At 50.2% G+C, this 18,467-nt stretch overlaps 1 protein-coding gene across 4 annotated transcripts in view; it reads right to left on the bottom strand.

The window, feature by feature from the left end:
- The window catches only part of NTM (neurotrimin), a 356,205-nt gene that overhangs the window by 199,286 nt on the left and 138,452 nt on the right, over positions 1 to 18,467 (bottom strand). Inside the window, exon 1 of one of the 4 annotated variants that reach the window (XM_064634459.1) lies at positions 5,634 to 5,655. The exons of the other annotated variants lie outside the window; for them this stretch is intronic. Coding sequence (XP_064490529.1) covers positions 5,634 to 5,640 — 7 coding nt within the window. The 5' untranslated portion in view covers positions 5,641 to 5,655. Of the gene's footprint in view, positions 1 to 5,633; positions 5,656 to 18,467 lie in introns of those variants that run through there. 4 annotated transcript variants of the gene reach the window in all.

Below are 18,467 nucleotides of genomic sequence, written 5' to 3'. Positions count from 1 at the left end.
TTGTCCCCAGTCCCTCTCCAGCTCTCCTGGAGCCCCTTTAGGCCCTGGAAGGGGCTCTCAGGTCTCCCTGGAGCCTTCTCTTCTCCAGGTGAACCCCCCCAGCTCTCCCAGCCTGGCTCCAGAGCAGAGGGGCTGCAGTCCTTGGAGCTTCCTCATGACCTCCTCTGGACTCACTCCAAAGGCCCACACTCCATCTTTCCTTCCTGACATACCCAAGATCACCTTCCCACTCCATAACCCCCCTTCCTCAAGGGGCTGGGGGCACCTCAACCATCTTTTAGCACCAACACTCTGCTGCACCCATCTGTCCCACCGTAGGTGACCAAGTTGCCATTGGCCAGCTGTGCATGGGATCTGTGTTTGTGTCCCCATCACACATCTGCCAGCAGCCCACAGAACCCCAGAATCCCAGAACCCCAGATTCACAGAATCCCAGAATCAGAGAATATGCTGAGTTGAAGGGACCCACAAGGATCACAGAGTCCAACCCTCACACCTGCACAGGCCCACCCCCAAGAGTCACCCCCTGTGCCCCAGAGGATCATCCAAACCCTCCTGGAGCTCTGGCAGCCTTGGGGCTGTGCCCACTGCCCTGGGGAGCCTGGGCAGTGCCCAACCAGCCTCTGGGGGAAGAACCTTTTGCTGAGATCCAACCTGAGCCTGCCCTGACACAGCTCCACGTTATTCCCTTGGGTCCTGTCACTGTCACACCACCAAATGGATCATCCACCCAGACAATTTGGGGGGCACAGGAAGTGGTTTGTGCCCCTCTGTACTCAAGGTTTCACTAAAATAGCAGCTGGACATCTTTGGGACTGCATGGAAATGCCAGGAGAGTGATGCTACTTCCCATCCATCTCTGGAGGAGCAGAGATGTCCTCACCAGCAGGCTGGCATTCCATTTGCATGGATGGAGGGAGGCACAGAACACCCCCAGCTCTGGCCCTCACATGGATATAAATGAACACGAGGTCTGATGGTGCTCCCTGCATCCAAATTCCTGCTTGTTGAAGATCATGGCCTCTATTCATCAGCAGATACGAAGCTTTTCCTGCTCAAGACACTGCTTCCCACACTGGGCAACCCGTGGGGGATTGCAAAGGAGCTCAGTGTCCATCAGGGAGGAGGTTAATTACGGCTCCATCATCCCCCCACGGACACGCCGCCGCCGAGGGCTGCTGAGAAACCCCTTCCTTTCCCTTTGGATTGCCAAACTGAACATATTTAATCCCTCCTGTGCTACTCACAGAGCCCTGTGAGCCCGAGAAGATTCATGGCTGGCTTTTCACGGTGCTGCTCTTCCTTCTAATGATGCCCTTCCCACTAATATATGCCGGATGGGATTTGCATTAGTCAGAAAGGGGCACCATAAAACAGCATAGGGAGGAGGAGAGGAGCCTGCAGGCAGTAAAACACCTGGGAGGAGCACTGCCATGTGAGGAACAAGCCTTGGGCCCCCCAGAAGGGCTCCATCCTTAGTGCTGAGCCACCCCACTGCCAGCAGAAACTCTCTTCCTCTCGGTATATGAGGAATTTTACATCCCTTTCTCAGTTCTTCAGACCTGAGAGGCTGCAGGAGGTACTGGATGATGATAGAGGTGGAAAATCCAAGCAACACCCTCTCCCTCCCTGCCCAGCCTTCCTGAGCAAAAACAGAGGGTGCAATAAATACATCATTTTCCTGCTTCTAAGCACATGTCCCAAGCCAGGAGAGGGGGGGAAAGCCAACAGGAATAGGCAGAGGGTTTTGAGCACAACCACCTTGGATGTTGAAGGTGCGGGTTGTGACACAAAGCTCTGTCCCCAGCACTGCAGGGAGTCGTCCAGAAAGCTGCAGGAGGAAGAAATTCCCTTTCCACGGTGGGAAAAATAACGTGCCCTCCCAAAAGAACGGGGGGGGGAGGGAAAAAAGAGCGAGAAGAAGCGGGAGCAACCTTTAAAAAAAGGTACGTTGTTTCTTTCCGCTTTTTAAATGGCATCATATCAAAACAGCCCATAAAAAATGAATCTGAGCGTGTTTTGTAAATTATAGATTAGCCAGGAGCAATCCTTCACTACAAAGCTCGGTGCCAAGTTGCAATTCCAGCAGCGTTTCAGTGGAGCAGGCTGGGCAGGAGGTCGCAGCAGTTGTAACAGTGTGTTCTCCCTGCATTATTGTTATTCCTCTGCAGAAATAACACCGGGGCTCTGCACAAGGCCGGCCTGTGGGGAAACAGGAGGTGGGTGGTGGCGTGTGGAAAGGAGCAAGGATGGGGCTAAAATTGTTCTTTATTCCCTTTATCTTGCCCTGACTAACTGAAGGTACATGTCACACACAGCTGGGTGGAAACGAAATCACTCCCCTGCCTCCCCCCTTTGAGTCCATCTCTGAGTAATCTGAGATATTCTCGTGAAATCAAGGTCTTATGACTGAGTGGGAGGGAAACTACTGCTCTAAATAGAGAGTTTCGGGCATGAAGCTGAACAAATGTCTGTGTGTCTGGGTTGTGAGCGATCCTGGGGATGGAGGACACGATGTGGCACCTGAGTGGAGCATCACTGATGCCATCAGCTGCATTTGGGGTTTTATTTCACTATTCTCTGCAGGTATCAGATGAAGAGGTTAATGTTAAAGGCACCTCATGCCAAAAAGGGGGAGTCTGAAAAATAGCTATATTGGGGGTTTCTGCTAATTTCCAGGGAGCTTTTATTTCTCCTCCTTTGTTTGCCCATTCCTTTTGAACACCAGCAGCACAATTGGCCAATTACCATAATTGGGTCACCCCTAAAGCCTGTGATAGACACCCAGGGCAACCTACCAGAGAGAATCTGACTTATGGCTCATTATTAGCAGGAGCTTGACAGGTTATTTCAGTAACAGGCAGCAAAGCCATCCGAGGAAAGGCACTGGGGAAAACCTGGGGCTGTGAGATCAGCTCAGCCACTGAGGATCCCCCAATGTCACCTCCAGGCACCTCCTTTGTTCCCCAGGATGGGGGGCACAGGGTGGTCCTTGCAGGGGTGCAGTAGAGCTGCAAACACAGGCACAATCCCTCCTGTCCACAGAAGCAGGGCATCACTTCAGCTTGGAAAAGTGGCAGCTCACAGATGGCAGCAAGATCCCAAACGTGGTGGCTCTCAGCTTCACCCAGGTCTGGCCTTTGTCTCAGTTTTTGGAGCTTTTTCCACATTCCAAGGTTGGCTGCCGGGTTTTGTGATGAGGAGACTGACCACCAGACCCTGGTCCTTGCCCATCTCTGGCCTTGGCATTCTTGAGTTGAGAAGGTCATAAAAACATAGAATATCCTGGGTTGAAAGGGACCTACAAGGACCATTAAGTCCAAATCCTGGCTCCTGGATCTGCTCAGAGCCATCCCCAGAATCCCACCATGTGCCTGAGAATCACATCTTCACCTACGTGGGACACTCACTTTGTGACCAACAGCTCAGAGGAGGGAAGGAGTAAAAAGCTGATTTTCTACTGAACTCCTGTAAGACCCCTTCAAAAATCCCAAATCCCGATTTTCCCCTCCCACGCTGCAGCATTTTGCCCCACAGGCATCAAGCCTGGATGAATTCCCTTCACCCCACCCTTTCCAAGGAGGGATCCTGCTCCTCTTCCCTCCATCAGCACTCTCAACGTGTCTGCACCCAAACCATGCCCAGCCAGGCAGCTCCACATCCCTGCCTCTCCCTGGGCTGCCAAAGGACTGTGGAATCAGGGTGGAACAGATGTTTTAGGGACTTCATAAATCCAGGAAGATAAAAACAAACCACCCACCCTGCACTTTCTAACAGCCCCCCATGCTGATGGACTGGCACATCAGAAATAAATACAACCACCCACAGAAACCCGCTGATAAATCTCCTCTGCGTTGCATTCTATATTTATTTTATATATATATATATATATGAGTTTGTGCACAGATATATATATATATGAGTTTGTGCATAGATATATATTTTTTACTCATACAAGTATGCACATATAGGAGTACTGATGTGTTTTCAAGACTAAAATTGCTAAATTTAGACCATTATGACTAAAAAAATCTTCCTTCCTCTCTCCTATCCCTTCCTTTGCTCCCATTAATCAGAGCAGCTCCCCCACTGCTCATGTTTCCTTCTGCCCCCTCCCTCCCATGGCTGTTGTGACTCCCCAACTCCCCCCACCCCTGTCATCTCCCCCACTAACTCCTCACCAAACTCCAATGAGTTTTTCTAATTAGAGTAATTAATTTTCTGCCCAAGTTAATAAGACTGTCTGCAGTTGAGAAATAATTGGACTTCCCAAACACCAATATCCCCTCCCTTTCCCCCTCTCTCTCCGCAGTGAGTGGCTCCTTAATAACTCAAAACCTCTGTTTTTTCACCCGATGGTTTCGTGTTCCCAGCGTTATTTAGTTTTTTCATTAACACTCCAACACCAACCTTTCTCTGCCTGGGGGACACCAGGAGAGGAGTGTGAGCTGAGGGATGCTCTGGAATACGGGGGATCCTTTCCAAGAGGCAATAAATCCCTTTGGGAATCAACAAACACATGGGACCAACCACCAGATTGATTTTCCCCGCACCAGGCTTTGCATGTCCCCCTGCAAATTATTCTGGGGTTGGGACTGATTTTGGTGGCTGGTGCTGTAAAAAGGACTTTTTGCCATCAGGAAACTCTCCATTATATCCCTCAGGTAAGATTTTCCTGGAGATAAGACCTTATAACACATTCCATGGCTGCCTGAGGAGCCTTTCAGCACTCTGAGGTAGATTTGCAGATGTCCCCTCTGCCGCCCTTGGGGACAACAAAGTGATGTCCCAATGCATAAACCCTGCAGCCTTTGGGTTCCCCAAAGCCTAAGTTGGTCTGAGTATCCGTCCAAGCTCCACATTTCCTGGATACATATGTTTTCCTGGTGGGAAAGGATTCAAGAGCATCACAGGTGGGGCTGGACCACCCTCATCCTTGAGCCTGAGCACCACACGGGCTGGAGTTGGGAGGTCAGACAGGACAACCCTTCAGATTTAGCAGCCAAAACTAAATGCTAAAGCCAGTTCACAGGAAAAAAAAAAAAAAAAGAAAAAAATGAAGCAGAATTGTGACAGCACAGGAAAAAAATATCTCAGTTTTAAAAGCATTAATGGAGCAGGCAATTCAACAACCTTCACCCCAGAGCACCCAAACACTTCGACTTCATAAAAGAAAATGGTTCAGTGACAATGAAGTTCAACGTTTCAATGAAAAGGGCCTGTCAGGTTTGGAGCAGAGTGAATCAGGCCATCAGAAGAGGCAAATCCACAGCAACTCTGACTCACAGCCGAGGCAGAGAAGAGCAAAAGCTTTGCGTGTTTTTTATCAACACAACCCCGCGCCGAGACATCCCCGGGATGGGAGGATTTCATGCCCTGGCATCCTCAGAGCGTCTCCTCCAGGTGAAGTTTTGGCTGGTGCTGCCCAGAAGGTCAGAGGAGATTAAATCAATGAGCTGTCCTGGCCTTAATACCCTAAAACAGGCGTCCTGCCTCTCGCTGCCCCCCTCCTGCTAATCAAATAAAAGGAAGAAGATAAAATGCCAACCACAAACGAGAGATTTGCAGCTGGGGGATCTAATTCCAGGAGGCTGCAGGCCATAAAAAGAAGGGATCCATTAGCATCCACTTACCTGCCATGATGAAGTGACCGCGATAAAGTGCACAGGATTAAATAAATTTAAGTGAATCCCCTGACGGCATTTTTATGGGATTGAAAGAGGTTTTATCCACTCACAACCTCTATCCTCGGAGGGAACTGATTCAATAAAAACCAAACCCACTTCATCTGGCAGGAAGGGGAAAAAAAAATACACAAAAACTCTGCAACGTTTACAGAGTCACTAAAGCAGTCAGGGAAAAAAATTAAATATAGGGCAAATCCCTGAGTGGGAGAAATGCGCAGAATTCTGCTGCTAGAGCTCAGCTCCATCATTTTCACTTCCAACTTTTAATGCTCCTTCACTCCCCGGGGCAGGAGCAGTCAGTCCCTGCTGCCAGACACCTCACAGCTCCTACAGCATTTGGAGCGAGGGAAAAAAAAGATTTCCCACCTTTTGCTCCATATCCTGAGGCTGCCTCCTCCATCCCTCCAGCTCAGCACCTAAACAGCCCCTGCCCCCAACTCCAAAGCAGCCTGGATATCCAAAACTGCCTGCAACCTCCTCTCCCAGCAGCCAGGCCAGAAATAGGTCTCGCTCCCATCTGCCAGTGAGGATGGGAATTAGTCCCTTCCCCGCTCCCTGTTTTGTGCTGAGCTCTGCAAAGGGCCGCGCCGAGGCTGCTGCTGCCTGCAGATAACATCCCCTGCTCCCCCAGGACACAGCTGCCATTTGCCATCCAGCAGACTCCATCTGCTGCCACAGCCAGTGTGCATCCCAAACACTCAGCATCCCAAACACTCAGCATCCCAAACACTCAGCATCCCAAACACTCAGCATCCCAAACACTCAGCATCCCAAACACTCAGCATCCCAAACACTCAGCATCCCAAATACAATGCATCCTAAACACTGAGTTTCCCCAGTGCCAGACATCCCAAACACAGAGCATCCCAAATGCCAAGCATCCCAAACACTCAGCATCCCAAACACTGAGCATCCTGAATACAATGCATCCCAAACACTGAGCATCCCAAACACTGAGCTTCCCCAGTGCCAAGCATCCCAAATGCTGAGCATCCCAAACACAGAGCATCCCAAACACTGAGCTTCCCAAAAACTGAGCAACCTGAATACAAAGCATCCCAAACACTGAGCTTCCCCAGTGCCAGACATCCCAAACACTGAACGTCCCGAATGCTGAGCATCCCAAACACAGAGCATCCCAAACACTCAGCATCCCAAACACTGAGCATCCTGAATACAATGCATCCCAAACACTGAGCATCCCAAACACTCAGCATCCCAAACACTGAGCATCCTGAATACAATGCATCCCAAACACTCAGCATCCCAAACACTGAGCATCCCAAATACAATGCATCCCAAACACAGAGCTTCCCAAACACTGAGCTTCCCCAGTGCCAACTATCCCAAACACTGAGCATCCCAAATGCTGAGCATCCCAAAACCAGAGCATTGCAAACACTGAGCTTCCCAAATGCCAAGCATCCCGAACACAGAGCATCCCAAACACTGAACATCCTGAATGCTGAGAATCCCAAATGCTGAGAAGCCTTAACATGGAGCATCCTGAATGAGGAGCATCCCAAACACCAAGCAGCCCAAATGCTAAACATCCCAAATGCCCAGCATCCCAAACACTGAGCATCCCATATGCTGAGCATCCTGAACTCCAACCATTCCAAGCACTGTCATCCCAAACACCACGCATCCCAAACAACAAGGATCCCAAACACCAAGCAGCCGAAATGCTGAGGATCCCAAGTGCTGAACATCCCAAATGCCAAGCATCCCAAATGCCAAGCATCCCACCAAGCATCCCAAATGCCAAGCAACCCAAACACCTGAACACAGACCATCCTGAATGCTGAGCATCCTGAACATCAAGCATCCCAAACTCCAAGCATCCCAAACTCCAAGCATCCCAAACACCGAGCAACCTGAACATGGAGCATCCCAAACACTGAGCATCCCAAACACCAAGCAACCTGAACATGGAGCATCCCAAATGTTGAGAATCCCAAATGCTTAACATCCCAAACACCAAGCATCCCAAACACCAAGCATCCCAAACACCAAGCATCCCAAATGCCAAGCACCCTGAACACTGAGCATCCCAAACACCGAGAATCCCACCCCACTAAGCCCCAGACCCCAATCCAGAGATGAAATGGCAGTGCCTGGAGCCCCAAGCCCTGCTCTCCTGTGCATTGGTGGGGCTCAGCTTCCCCGGGTGGAAAGCAAAGCACAGCACGGAGGGTCCTGGCTCTGCCACCTCAGCTCTGAAAGGGAATTTGTTTCCAGCAGTGTGGCTTGGGATTCAATCTGGGGCTGTCAGCCCTTGGAAACCCCAAGGACTTCATCCAGACCAGCCCTTTCCTGAGCCATCAGTGAAGAAGGATGACACCACCAAAGGGCTGTGAAATGCAGGGGAGAAAAGGGAGCACAGCCCAGGACAGGTGTCAGACACCTTCACTGTCCAAACCAGGGACAGCTGGGGGCCTTTCCACCCCACAGATACAGCTGAGGGGCAGCAGAGCAGTCCCAGAGACGTGTTCCTTGGAGCAGCCCTGCATCCCTCTGCATCCTGCACCTCCAATCCTGTTGGGGAGCATTTGGGATTGCAATAAACTCACTGCCCCCCACTGATCTGCCTCTGGATTTATCTCTAGATGGATCTGCCTCCAGGAAGGGCTTCCAGAGGGGTTCAGCTCCTCCCAACCACAGCCATCACCCTTTTCCCCAGCTCCCCAAATTTCTCTGCCCCAAATGCATCATTAGCTCTGTCCCTTAGAGCCTTGTCCAGTCTCTCCTGAATTATCCAAGGGGTTCAGAGCGATGGGGTTGGGGGAAGGAAAACCTCTTGTCTTCAGGAGGCCCAGCAACAAACTCCAAAAGCCCACAATGAAAAATAATCCATAAATCTGGCCCCAAACAGCAAATACTATTGATTCCTATCAGAGGAAGAAGAATAGGAATTAGAAGCTCCTCAGAACAAAGCCATTTTCCTCTGATGTACATGGATGGGGGGGAAAGTCATTTTAATTACTGATCAAAAATAAATGACTTGCATTTGCCAGGACTTTTTTTTATTATTATTATTGTTATTTTCGAAATTACTTTTGTAGAATGACTTAAAACTTATTAATATATTTATAAGGAGAGAAAACACCCATAAATGCTTGGAATGCTGAGCCAACGAATTAATTAACATCAAATTACTGGTGGTTACTCCAGGTTGATACTAAACATTGCTCCTCTATTATGTGGAGGATGGACCAAAAAAAAAATCTCTTGCAGCTGTTAATTATTTCAATTATTAATTTTACTTAATAATTCATATCCCTTTCCCGACCCCCTGGAGTATGTTACAGTATCTACATTTCTTCCTCTCTGTCTCCATTTCTCCCTCACTCCACTTTCAGCACGACAATCCATCACTCCACAAGGTTACTGGCTTCAGGAGAGAGGTTTGCAGGGTTTTTTTATTATTATTATTTTATTTTATTCTTTATAATCGACAGTCATTTCCTCAGAGAAATGCCCCCAGTAAATACCTGCTCGAGAGAAACGATAATAAGTCCTTAAAGGTGAATTTTGCTGCTCTTTCCCCCTCATGTGCCGCCTTTAAAGAATAAAAAAAAATAATACGTCTTAAAAAAAAAATAAAACCGCCCTCTGAGAGCCCAAATCCTTAATAGTACATACATGGAGAGTGAATTACGAATAAATCCACTTTAAAGGCAAGCAGGGAGGATTTTTTTAAGCACCTTTTAGGGCTGGATTAAAGTTCTCAGCATCGCCCAAGGCTGAGCTTGGCCCAGGGACCCTTCCCAGTGACAGCCCCCAGCCCAGGGGACAGCAGAGAAAGGGACACTGAGGCACCAGGGGTCATTGAGGAGATTTATTAATGGACTCATCCAGAGAAACTGTGGATGCTCATCCCTGGAAGTGTCCAAGGCCAGGTTGGACGGGGCTTGGAGCACCCTGGGCTAGTGGGAGGTGTCCCTGCCCATGGCAGGGGGTGGAATGAGCTGAGCTTTAATTTCCCTTCCAATCCAAACCAGTCTGTGATTCCCACATCTTCCCACCACGTTGCTGGTCTGAAGGGATCCCTTTCCCCCAGGAACTGGCCGCTGAAATTTTGCCTTCTACTTCATTTTCATCTTTCTCTGGTTGGAAACTCAGGAAGAAGAATTTAATTGGGCAAGTCTAGACTTAAGTACCTGTTCTGAGGATGTATTTTTATCAATCTGCCTGAAACTGCAGCAACTCAATACTTCAACACCATGTGGGGAGACAGTTTACAAAAGCATTTAGTGAGAGGACAAGGGGGAATGGCTTCCCACTGCCAGAGGGCAGGGTTGGATGGGATACTGGGAAGAAATTCTCCTTGGTGAGGGTGGGGAGGCCCTGGCACAGGTTGCCCAAAGAAGCTGTGGCTGCCCATGGATCCCTGGAAGTGTCCAAGGCCAGGTTGGATGGGGCTTGGAGCAACCTGGGCTGGTGGAAGGTGTCCCTGCCCATGGCAGGGGTGGAACAGAATGATCTTTAATGTCCCTTCCAACCCAACCCATTCTGTGATTCCCACATCTTCCCATCACATTGCTGGGCTGAAGGGATCCCCTTCCCCCAGGAATTCCTCATTAGGTGAATTGACCCCTTAAAATACAAAAGGATTAAAAAAAAAAAAAAGATACACTCACAGCCCTTTCCTATTTTATCCCTATTTTATCTTTCTCTCCCAGTTTTCAAGCACTCAGCATCTACCTTTTGGAGCTTTTGTGTTTAACCACCCTGAATAGAGACTTGCTTCAAAGGCAAAAGGAAAGTTGGGATTACAACAGGACTCTCTATCAGCCAGAACATCAGGAAAACTGGCTTCACTTTGGGAGGTGGGAAAATATTGTGTAGGTGAGGGTGTGCAGCTCCTGGAGAAAAGCCCTGTCACCCTCCAAAGGGAAAGGCTTGGAAAAATGGAGGGAAAAATCAGAACTTTAAAAAATATAGAGAGATTCACATTCCTATCTATATATTTTTTTCCATAAACCAGTTTAATCCTACAAACATTTGTTGCATTTGGTGCTGGGGGGGGTTCAGGGATGTCCCAGAATTTGGGATTGATCCACAGCATCATTTCAGCTGGTGCCACCAAACTGCCTGCTGCTGAGTTTATCTGGAAATTAATTTCCAGATCAAAGGGAGCCTCTTTAATGACAGAATACAAATGGGGGTTGGTGGAGGATGGAGAAAAGGATGAAAAACCCCGTGGCCCTGGGATATTTCTTGCTGTCGAGGGGATCCATAATTCTGATGTGGGGTTTGGGGAGGAGAAAGGAGGAATTTGGTGTTAACTCTGGGCAGAGAGTCCCAAATTTAATTCCAGGCAGGAAACATTTAAGGAGAAGCGAGAGCTCCACACCCTAAAACACAACAAAAGCCCTCATCTATTGATCTTCTCCCTTGATCTAAAGGGGAGAGATAAAATGTTGTTTGATCCTCTTGGCTGATCTCTGGAGGGCAAATCAAGTCCCAAACGAGGGCAGCAGCAGGCACAGAGATACAGCTCCAAAAGAGACACTCCAGCAAATAAACAGGACTGTTGGTTTAGGGCTGTTTCTGGGGGGAAAGGGAGGGAGGGGAGAGGTCACTTTCAAAACATGTTTTTTCTATTAATTCATCTATTAAATGTGAATAACAAATCCTGATTATTTGCTGGATGGCCTGACTGGCATTTGCATATTTTCCAAGGGGATAACAACAATTTAGAGCCTAAATATGACAGCTGGGTGGCTGGTGAGCCCCAAAAGGGCCCTGCCTTCCCACGGCATCACTTTTCCAGGGATGCCCAAGCACGTGGCAAGAACAACCCAAGCTTCTCTCACACCCCTGCAGGGCAGCAGGCAAAAATCAGTCCCATTTTGAACAGCTGGGGAAACTGGGGCAACAAAAACGGGCAACAATTTGCCCGTGCTGGCTCAATAATGTGGATATAAAAGGGATCTGAGACCACTTTTCCCGTGTAAGCACTAAAGCTCCCTCCCTCCCCAAGAGGCTCTGAATAACTGTGTCACTTTTCCTGCAATTTGCAGAGGCCACACGCTGTTCCTCCCTTCCCCTCGCTCCCACTGATTGGCGTTTCCAGCTCGGCAACGTGGTGCTTTTCCATCCTCCCGGGGAAATGTGGCTCTTTAGGGGCTCCAGGCTTGCTCTGCAACAGGCAGAGGGTTGGAAAGCAGAGGGCAAAGCCCAGCAGCCCCTGCTTGGACCCAGACCGACAGGAAATCTGCATTTTCCTCCAGTTTCCCCCTTTTTTCCAAGCACAGAGCCACACACACCTTGTAGCAGGATGGTGGGTGATCCCATTCCTGCAATTCTTCTCCCACCATCAGCTCATCACCGCCTTGTTGATGCAGGGAACCAAATCCTGATGTCTTCTCCCTGGATTAAACCCCATGGCTTTGCCTTGTCCTGCCTGGCACAGCCCTGGATCCCAACCCAGCTCACTGGATACAACCCTAAAATCAGAGTTACCCCAGGGTTTTCTGCCCCTCTGGCCCCAAAGCCACTCCCTAACGGGGGACAACGTGCACAGCACCAGGATCATCATCCAAAACGAGCTCTTCCAACACATGCAAACAACAAACTGGTCCCACACGGCTCCTCCAGAGCCACTTTCCTTTAAGGAAAGGGCTGGGTTTTGTAGCTGGCTCTTTTTTTTTTTTTTATTCCCCCTCTTCTTCCTCTTAGGCCTGAACGGTTTAATGAGCGTCCTTTTGACCTAGGAAACTTAGTTTTAATTTTCATCCCTTTATCCGGAGAACAATGTGTCCTGGGGGCATCTTTGAGCACAATGTACACTTTCATCATCAAAACAAATGCTAGAAATACCCATCTGCCACGTTATCAGAGCGTGTTGGCTCAGTGAGCCGGACACCGCTTAGGGGACAAGGGAGGCTTTTACTCTTCTCAAAGTCATGAGCGCTCCCTCTAAGCTCTTTAGCATTAGAGATTCCTGTGGAGACGAGTATTAGAAGCTCCATTTCTTTTTTCCCCAGTCAGGAATGATGGGAGATGGAGTGTTCTTTGGAGATTTCTGTCCTACGGGGGAGAAAACAAGAGCGGATCCTCTGTCAGTCATCCCGGCGGGTGCCTTGTAGGGTCTCGGGAGCACCTTGATCCCTGGGTGATGCTGCTCAGAGGGAGGGATGGAGCAGAAAGCTGGATCCAAAGGCAAGGACTCAGCTCCCAGCTGAAGGTTACCCAGGGTGGGCAAGTATCCAAGAATGCTCCTCCTCAGCTTTCTGTCCCAAAAAGAGGAGTGACGACTGTCCCTGATTTATTTTATCATAGAACCACAGACTGGTTTGGGCTGGGAGGGAACTTAAAGATGACCCCATTCCACGCCCTGCCATGGGCAGGGACACCTTCCACTAACCCAGGTTGCTCCAAGCCCCGTCCAACCTGGCCTTGGACACTTCCAGGGATGGGGCAGCCACAGCTTCTCTGGGTAACCTGTGCCAGGGCCTCCCCACCCTCCAAGCGATTGCGCTCCTGGGTTTGGATCTCCAGCTCCAGTTAACACCCTCCCTTATCCAGACCTTATCCAGGCCTTCCCAGTTCCCCCACCAGCATCCAGACAACCAAGATCATTCCATGCCACGACACTCAGCTTTCTAGGATTTGCCTCCTTCCCCAAACCCACCCTCTCCAAGGAGCTTTGCCAGCTGCCGTCTCCTCTCTGTCTCAGGCTGGAATAATTTGGAATAAGTTATAATAATAGTAAACATAGTAAAAACAACAACAAATCAAACCTGCTTTGTTACTCCCCAGGCACATGCATTTGTCTTCCAAGCGACAAAGTAATCACATTTTTGGGTCTAATTTATGACGTGCATTTCAGTCGCTGCCTTGGGGCGTTATCACAAGTCACAGCCCCAGCACGCCACGGGAGGAATCCAGGCTCTTAAATCCTCACCTCCTTTAGCTCCTCCACCTGCCAACAATTCCAAGGATATCTTTCCTCCTGGTTTGAGCTGACTGCAGCAGAGCCCAGGGGTGGCATCCCACCTCCGTGGGGGAGAGCTGAGCCCCTGGAAGCAACAGCCCCGTGGGAAGGGGCCTCACAAAACCCGCTGAAAGCTGGGCTGTGGGTAATTTCCTAAGGAATTTGCATGGAAAAGCATATTTTTACCTATTAGATTTCATGTTCTCCCTTCAAAAGCTTCAAAACATAATGATCATTGTTACTGTTTATGGGACACTGACACACAGACAGAAAACCCTGGAAACAGGGAAAAATGCAGTGGGTTCTGCCCTCTGCCATGAGTTCTTCCCAGCAGCCATGTCACCCAGACAGCAGCTGGAACACAAGGTGAGGACCTTGCTGAGAGGGATGAGCAGCTGGATCTTGGGGGAATTTGAGGCATGGCTCAGCATCTTCCTGGCTGAATCTGGAAGGATGGAATGGGAAGGTACGAGGCTCCTGGAGCAGTAAAACTGTACCTGCTGGCAGCTGGCCACTGCCCAGCCTCTCCCTCCACAGCAAGCAGGCATTAGAGCTTCCAGGAGAGATCTCCATGCTCAGGGCACTTCCATAAAGGAAGAAAAGGGTTTTTCCCCTATTTTGGCCACGAGTTCGCCTGTGCTGCTGGGATTTTCACACAGCAAGTATCAGTTTGTGCTTAACTCGGTGAAGAAGCAGCACAGTCACCCCTACACGGGGCCAGGATAAGCACTGAGCCTCTGCCAGGCTGGGAGATGGGAAGGAAATGGATGGGGGCTGTGATTTCCTCCCCTAAGATAACACTGAAGAAATCTCCACCTCAAACCAGAATAATCACATTTCTTGCCAAGGAGCACAAGCCCTGTGGCAGGTCGGGGATGGATCTCAGGAGCTGACATGTCTCTCTGCTGTCTTCAGCTGATGAAGTGTCAAATGAGATGGAACAGAAAGTGAGACCCATCTGGGGAAGCTCCAACAGGCTGATTGATACCAGGAGGAGGAGGAGGAGGAGAGTGAGGTGGCTGGAGCACCAGAGAGACCTGCTGCTGCTCGCTCCCGTGCTCAGCAAGGTGATGCCAAGGGGCAATTTTGGGCTGGACAGCCCAGAGCACCATGGTCACTTCTCCTCTTCCTCCTCCTCTTCCTCCTCCTCCTCCTTGTCTTCCTCCTCCTTTCCCACTGGCCAGAGCGATGTGGGAGCAGCCCTGGGAATTGTCAGTGCAGTCAGCAGTGACAGCACTCACAGTCCTCACCACAAACAGCAATGATCATTAATTACTGTCCTGATTCATTAGCACAGGGGGGCCCTGGGCAGGCTCCCCTGGAGCTGCCAGGTGGCTCAGGGGGGTGTGGGTGCAGGGCTTTGCAGGGTGGCTGGTTTTGAGTATTGGGATCAGTGTTGGGATTTTCAGCACTGCAAGAACAGGGGGAGGAGGTAAATCCGTGGCTCTCATCCCTGGGTCGTGCTGACTCCCCAAATCCCCACACAGTCCCTGGGCCAAGGGCTGCAATGGGAACAGGGAGGGGATGGACATGTGCTGGGAAGAGCAATAATGCACCTGGGGATCATTGGTGGGGTTTAATGAAGCTGCACCACCAAGAAATGGGGGAGTTGGTAAAGGGGAGAGGACACGTCCCCTACCCTTGCCCACAGGATCTGCATCCCATACAGGGATTAAGGAATTTCCAGCCTGACCCCTGAACTGCCACAGCTCCCTCCACCCCAAAAGGCCATCAGCTGTTCCAGAAAAGCAGAGGGTGACCTTCCAGATGTGGGTGGATGAGTTTTCCTAAAGGACCTTACGGAATTTGGTCCCGAATTAATGGAAATCCCCTTCCAGCTCAAGGAGAGACCTTATGCTTAGGGATAGTCAGAGACTGAGGCAGGGCACAGGACCCACCACATGACCAAAACCCCCTGCTCACAGAAAGCCAAACATACATAGCCATGAGGTGCTGTGTTTCATGATACCCTTTAATAGGATCAGCAAAACAGGGCCAGCATATAAAATACAGCTGCTTAGGAGATCACAAAAAATACTTTAATCTGCAGTGGCTCCTCACCTCCAGGGGCATGTGAACTGGTACACTCTATGTGCTTATTTAGCTGATCCTGTTAAAAAGGTATCAGAATAAAGCAGAGGGGGGAAAAAAAAGAGAACCCTTCGTTGTGTGAACTGAGCCAGAGAAAACTTTCCCTCTAGCAAGACTCTGGCAAAAATCCCAGTCCCACTCCACTGGTGCTTTGAAATACAAACAGGAGGATCTGCTGGTCCTAAAGAGCACTTCCCACTGCCCCAGGGCTCGCTGCCCATGGAGAGGTCCTGGAGATGCTCCTTGGAGCATCCTTGCAATAGTCATCACAGCCTGTGCAAGGAAAAGCTGGGAGAGAAGGCAAGAGGGAGATGTGAGAAAGCAGGAGCATCCTGACCACAGGGAAGCCTCGATGGGCAAGTGCCTTGGAAGGAATAAAGCACCATGGATTTTGTATCCAGCCTGGAAAGGAAGCTCCTCTGTCCCCATCCCTGGGTCAGAGCTGCAGCACAGAGCCTGAGGGCAGGGGTAGGAGGACTTTGTCATGTAGCAACACCGGGAGGTGGCTGGGAGAGCTGGGAAGGAGGGAGCAGTGCCAGGCTGGGGAAGGATGCTCAGCAAAGCCACTGCCTGATAGAGACATCACAGAGCCCTGTGCATGAGGGACAGAGGCAAGAGCTGCCTCACAGAGCTAAAACCAGGGGGAAAAGCCACAAAGAAAGGCAAAGACAAGATACAAACCCAGCTTTCAGCTGCCTTGTGTAAGTTATCCAGCACTGGTGGGAGGCAGGAGGGGCAAATCCCTGCTCTGGAAGGGTCTGCTCCCTGCCACATTTGCTCCAGCTGCTGTCACCCAGCCCCTTCCAGCCTCTTGCTTTTGACTTTCTTATTCAAGATCTGAGGTTTGGTCAGCTCTGCACAGCAAAGGCAACAAAGCAAAGAGCTGAGTGAGGTGTGAGAGGCACAGCGAGGTGAGGTGGCCATCGGAGCCCCAGGCACCACACAGCCCTGGGATCAGCTGATGGGAAAACAGAGCCATTTCTCCAGCATCTCCTGCTGCCCTGCAAAGAGCCCAGTAGCAGATTTCAGAGGGGAAAAAAAAAACAGACAAAAAACCAAAACAAGTCAAATCCTAAGAGGTACCTACAGGGTTCCCTCATTTTGTGTGAAGAGGTGGGATCCACACACCATAGGACCCACAAGGTGTGAGGGGACAAGAGCCCACTCCTCACTGTGGGATAACTCCTGGAGGAGGAGAGTGCCTCATCCCCTTGGACACCTTGGAAAACACCCAAACAGAGCTTCAAGCCCTACATATCACCTGGACAAAGCCTCAGGATGTTTCTCACACATGCTTCCCACAGGGATGGAGTCCAGGAGCCTCAGTCCCAGAGCCTGTGCCCAAAGTTCTCACCGGCAATATTCCCACCAATCACAGCTCCTGGTACGTTTTGGGGAAGAGGGGGAACCTGCCTTGAAACCACCAGCACACCAGCAAAGAACCTTTTGCTAGTTGAGCCCTTAACACCAGTAAATCCCCCCTAAGGAGAAGGTTAACAGCCTTATTTTGGGGCAGGTGAGGTTTTGGGGCACAGTTTGCCCACCATTATCCCAAATCCCTGAACCAGACCCATGAGCTGGAACTGGCTCTTTGGTTTAGCCAAATTATTCCTTCAAGGAGACACATTGCAAAACACCCAGCCTGGACTGAGGAGTGACCAGGACCCCTCCTGCCCAGCCCTGTCCCCATCCTGGGCCGGGCTGGTGGGAGCTGGTGCTTGGGGCCAATTCATCCCCAATTTCTTCCCCCAGATGGGGATCAAATTGAAAACCCTGCAGCTGTGGCACTCACACCACACACCACGTGGGATGCAGGGACAGCAGCGCCGGTGCCTCCAGCCCTGACCTTTATTTTCCATTAATGGAGCCGGGTGAGTGCCGGCTGTGTTTGAAGCTGCATAAAATGAACTGAAAATAAGAGGGATAAACAGCAGCGGTTAAGGCTCTTTTCCACACTCCCACACTCCCCCCCTTTTCTTTTCTCCTGGAGGAATGCTGAACCAACTGTAGCAAAGTTCTTGACACACAGGGAGGTGCTCCCATGCCCAGCTGACTCACTGGGAACAGCTCCCTGCCAGCTGCCTGAGCGGGGAAGACAAACCCCGAGGAAAAGTGGCTCTGCAGGGGGAGGTCTGCAAGTCCCCACATGTCAGAAAGCATCTGGTTCAAGTGTGAGCAGGACAGAGCCATCCCATCCCCCGCTGGAGAAAGATGGAATTAAAAATAAGTGAGCATTCCTTGGCTGGAAAGGGAAGGAAAGGAATGGGAAAATGATGCTGAGACTTAATAATTTAATACCATACTCTGAGCAGGTGTCATCCACCCATGGATGCAATTTTCTACCCTAACTGGGGTATTTTATACCCCCACTCCTGTAGATCATTGAGTATCACCTTTTTGGTGAAGCCTGTAGAGAAATGAGAGTTCTCTTTAGTAAGAAATCCTTCCCTGGGAGGGTGGGGAGGTCCTGGCACAGGTTGCCCAGAGAAGCTGTGGCTGCCCCATCCCTGGAAGTGTCCAAGGCCAGGCTGGACAGGGCTTGGAGCAACCTGGGTTAGTGGAAGGTGTCCCTGCCCATGGTAGAGGGGTGGAACTGGATGATGTTTAAGGTCCTTTCCAACCCAAACCATTCTGAGATTCCATGATTCTTCCATAACCTCCATGCTGAGGAAGCCAGAGGAGCTGGAGGGCTCCAGTGGGAAACAGCACCACCAGGACAGCTCTCCCTTGGACTTTTCCACACC

This window comes from Pseudopipra pipra, chromosome 23 (genome assembly GCF_036250125.1).
Source record: "Pseudopipra pipra isolate bDixPip1 chromosome 23, bDixPip1.hap1, whole genome shotgun sequence".
NCBI lineage: Eukaryota > Metazoa > Chordata > Aves > Passeriformes > Pipridae > Pseudopipra > Pseudopipra pipra.
The sequence above is the reverse complement of the archived record's forward strand: the minus strand, read 5'-3'. Positions and strand labels throughout refer to the sequence as shown.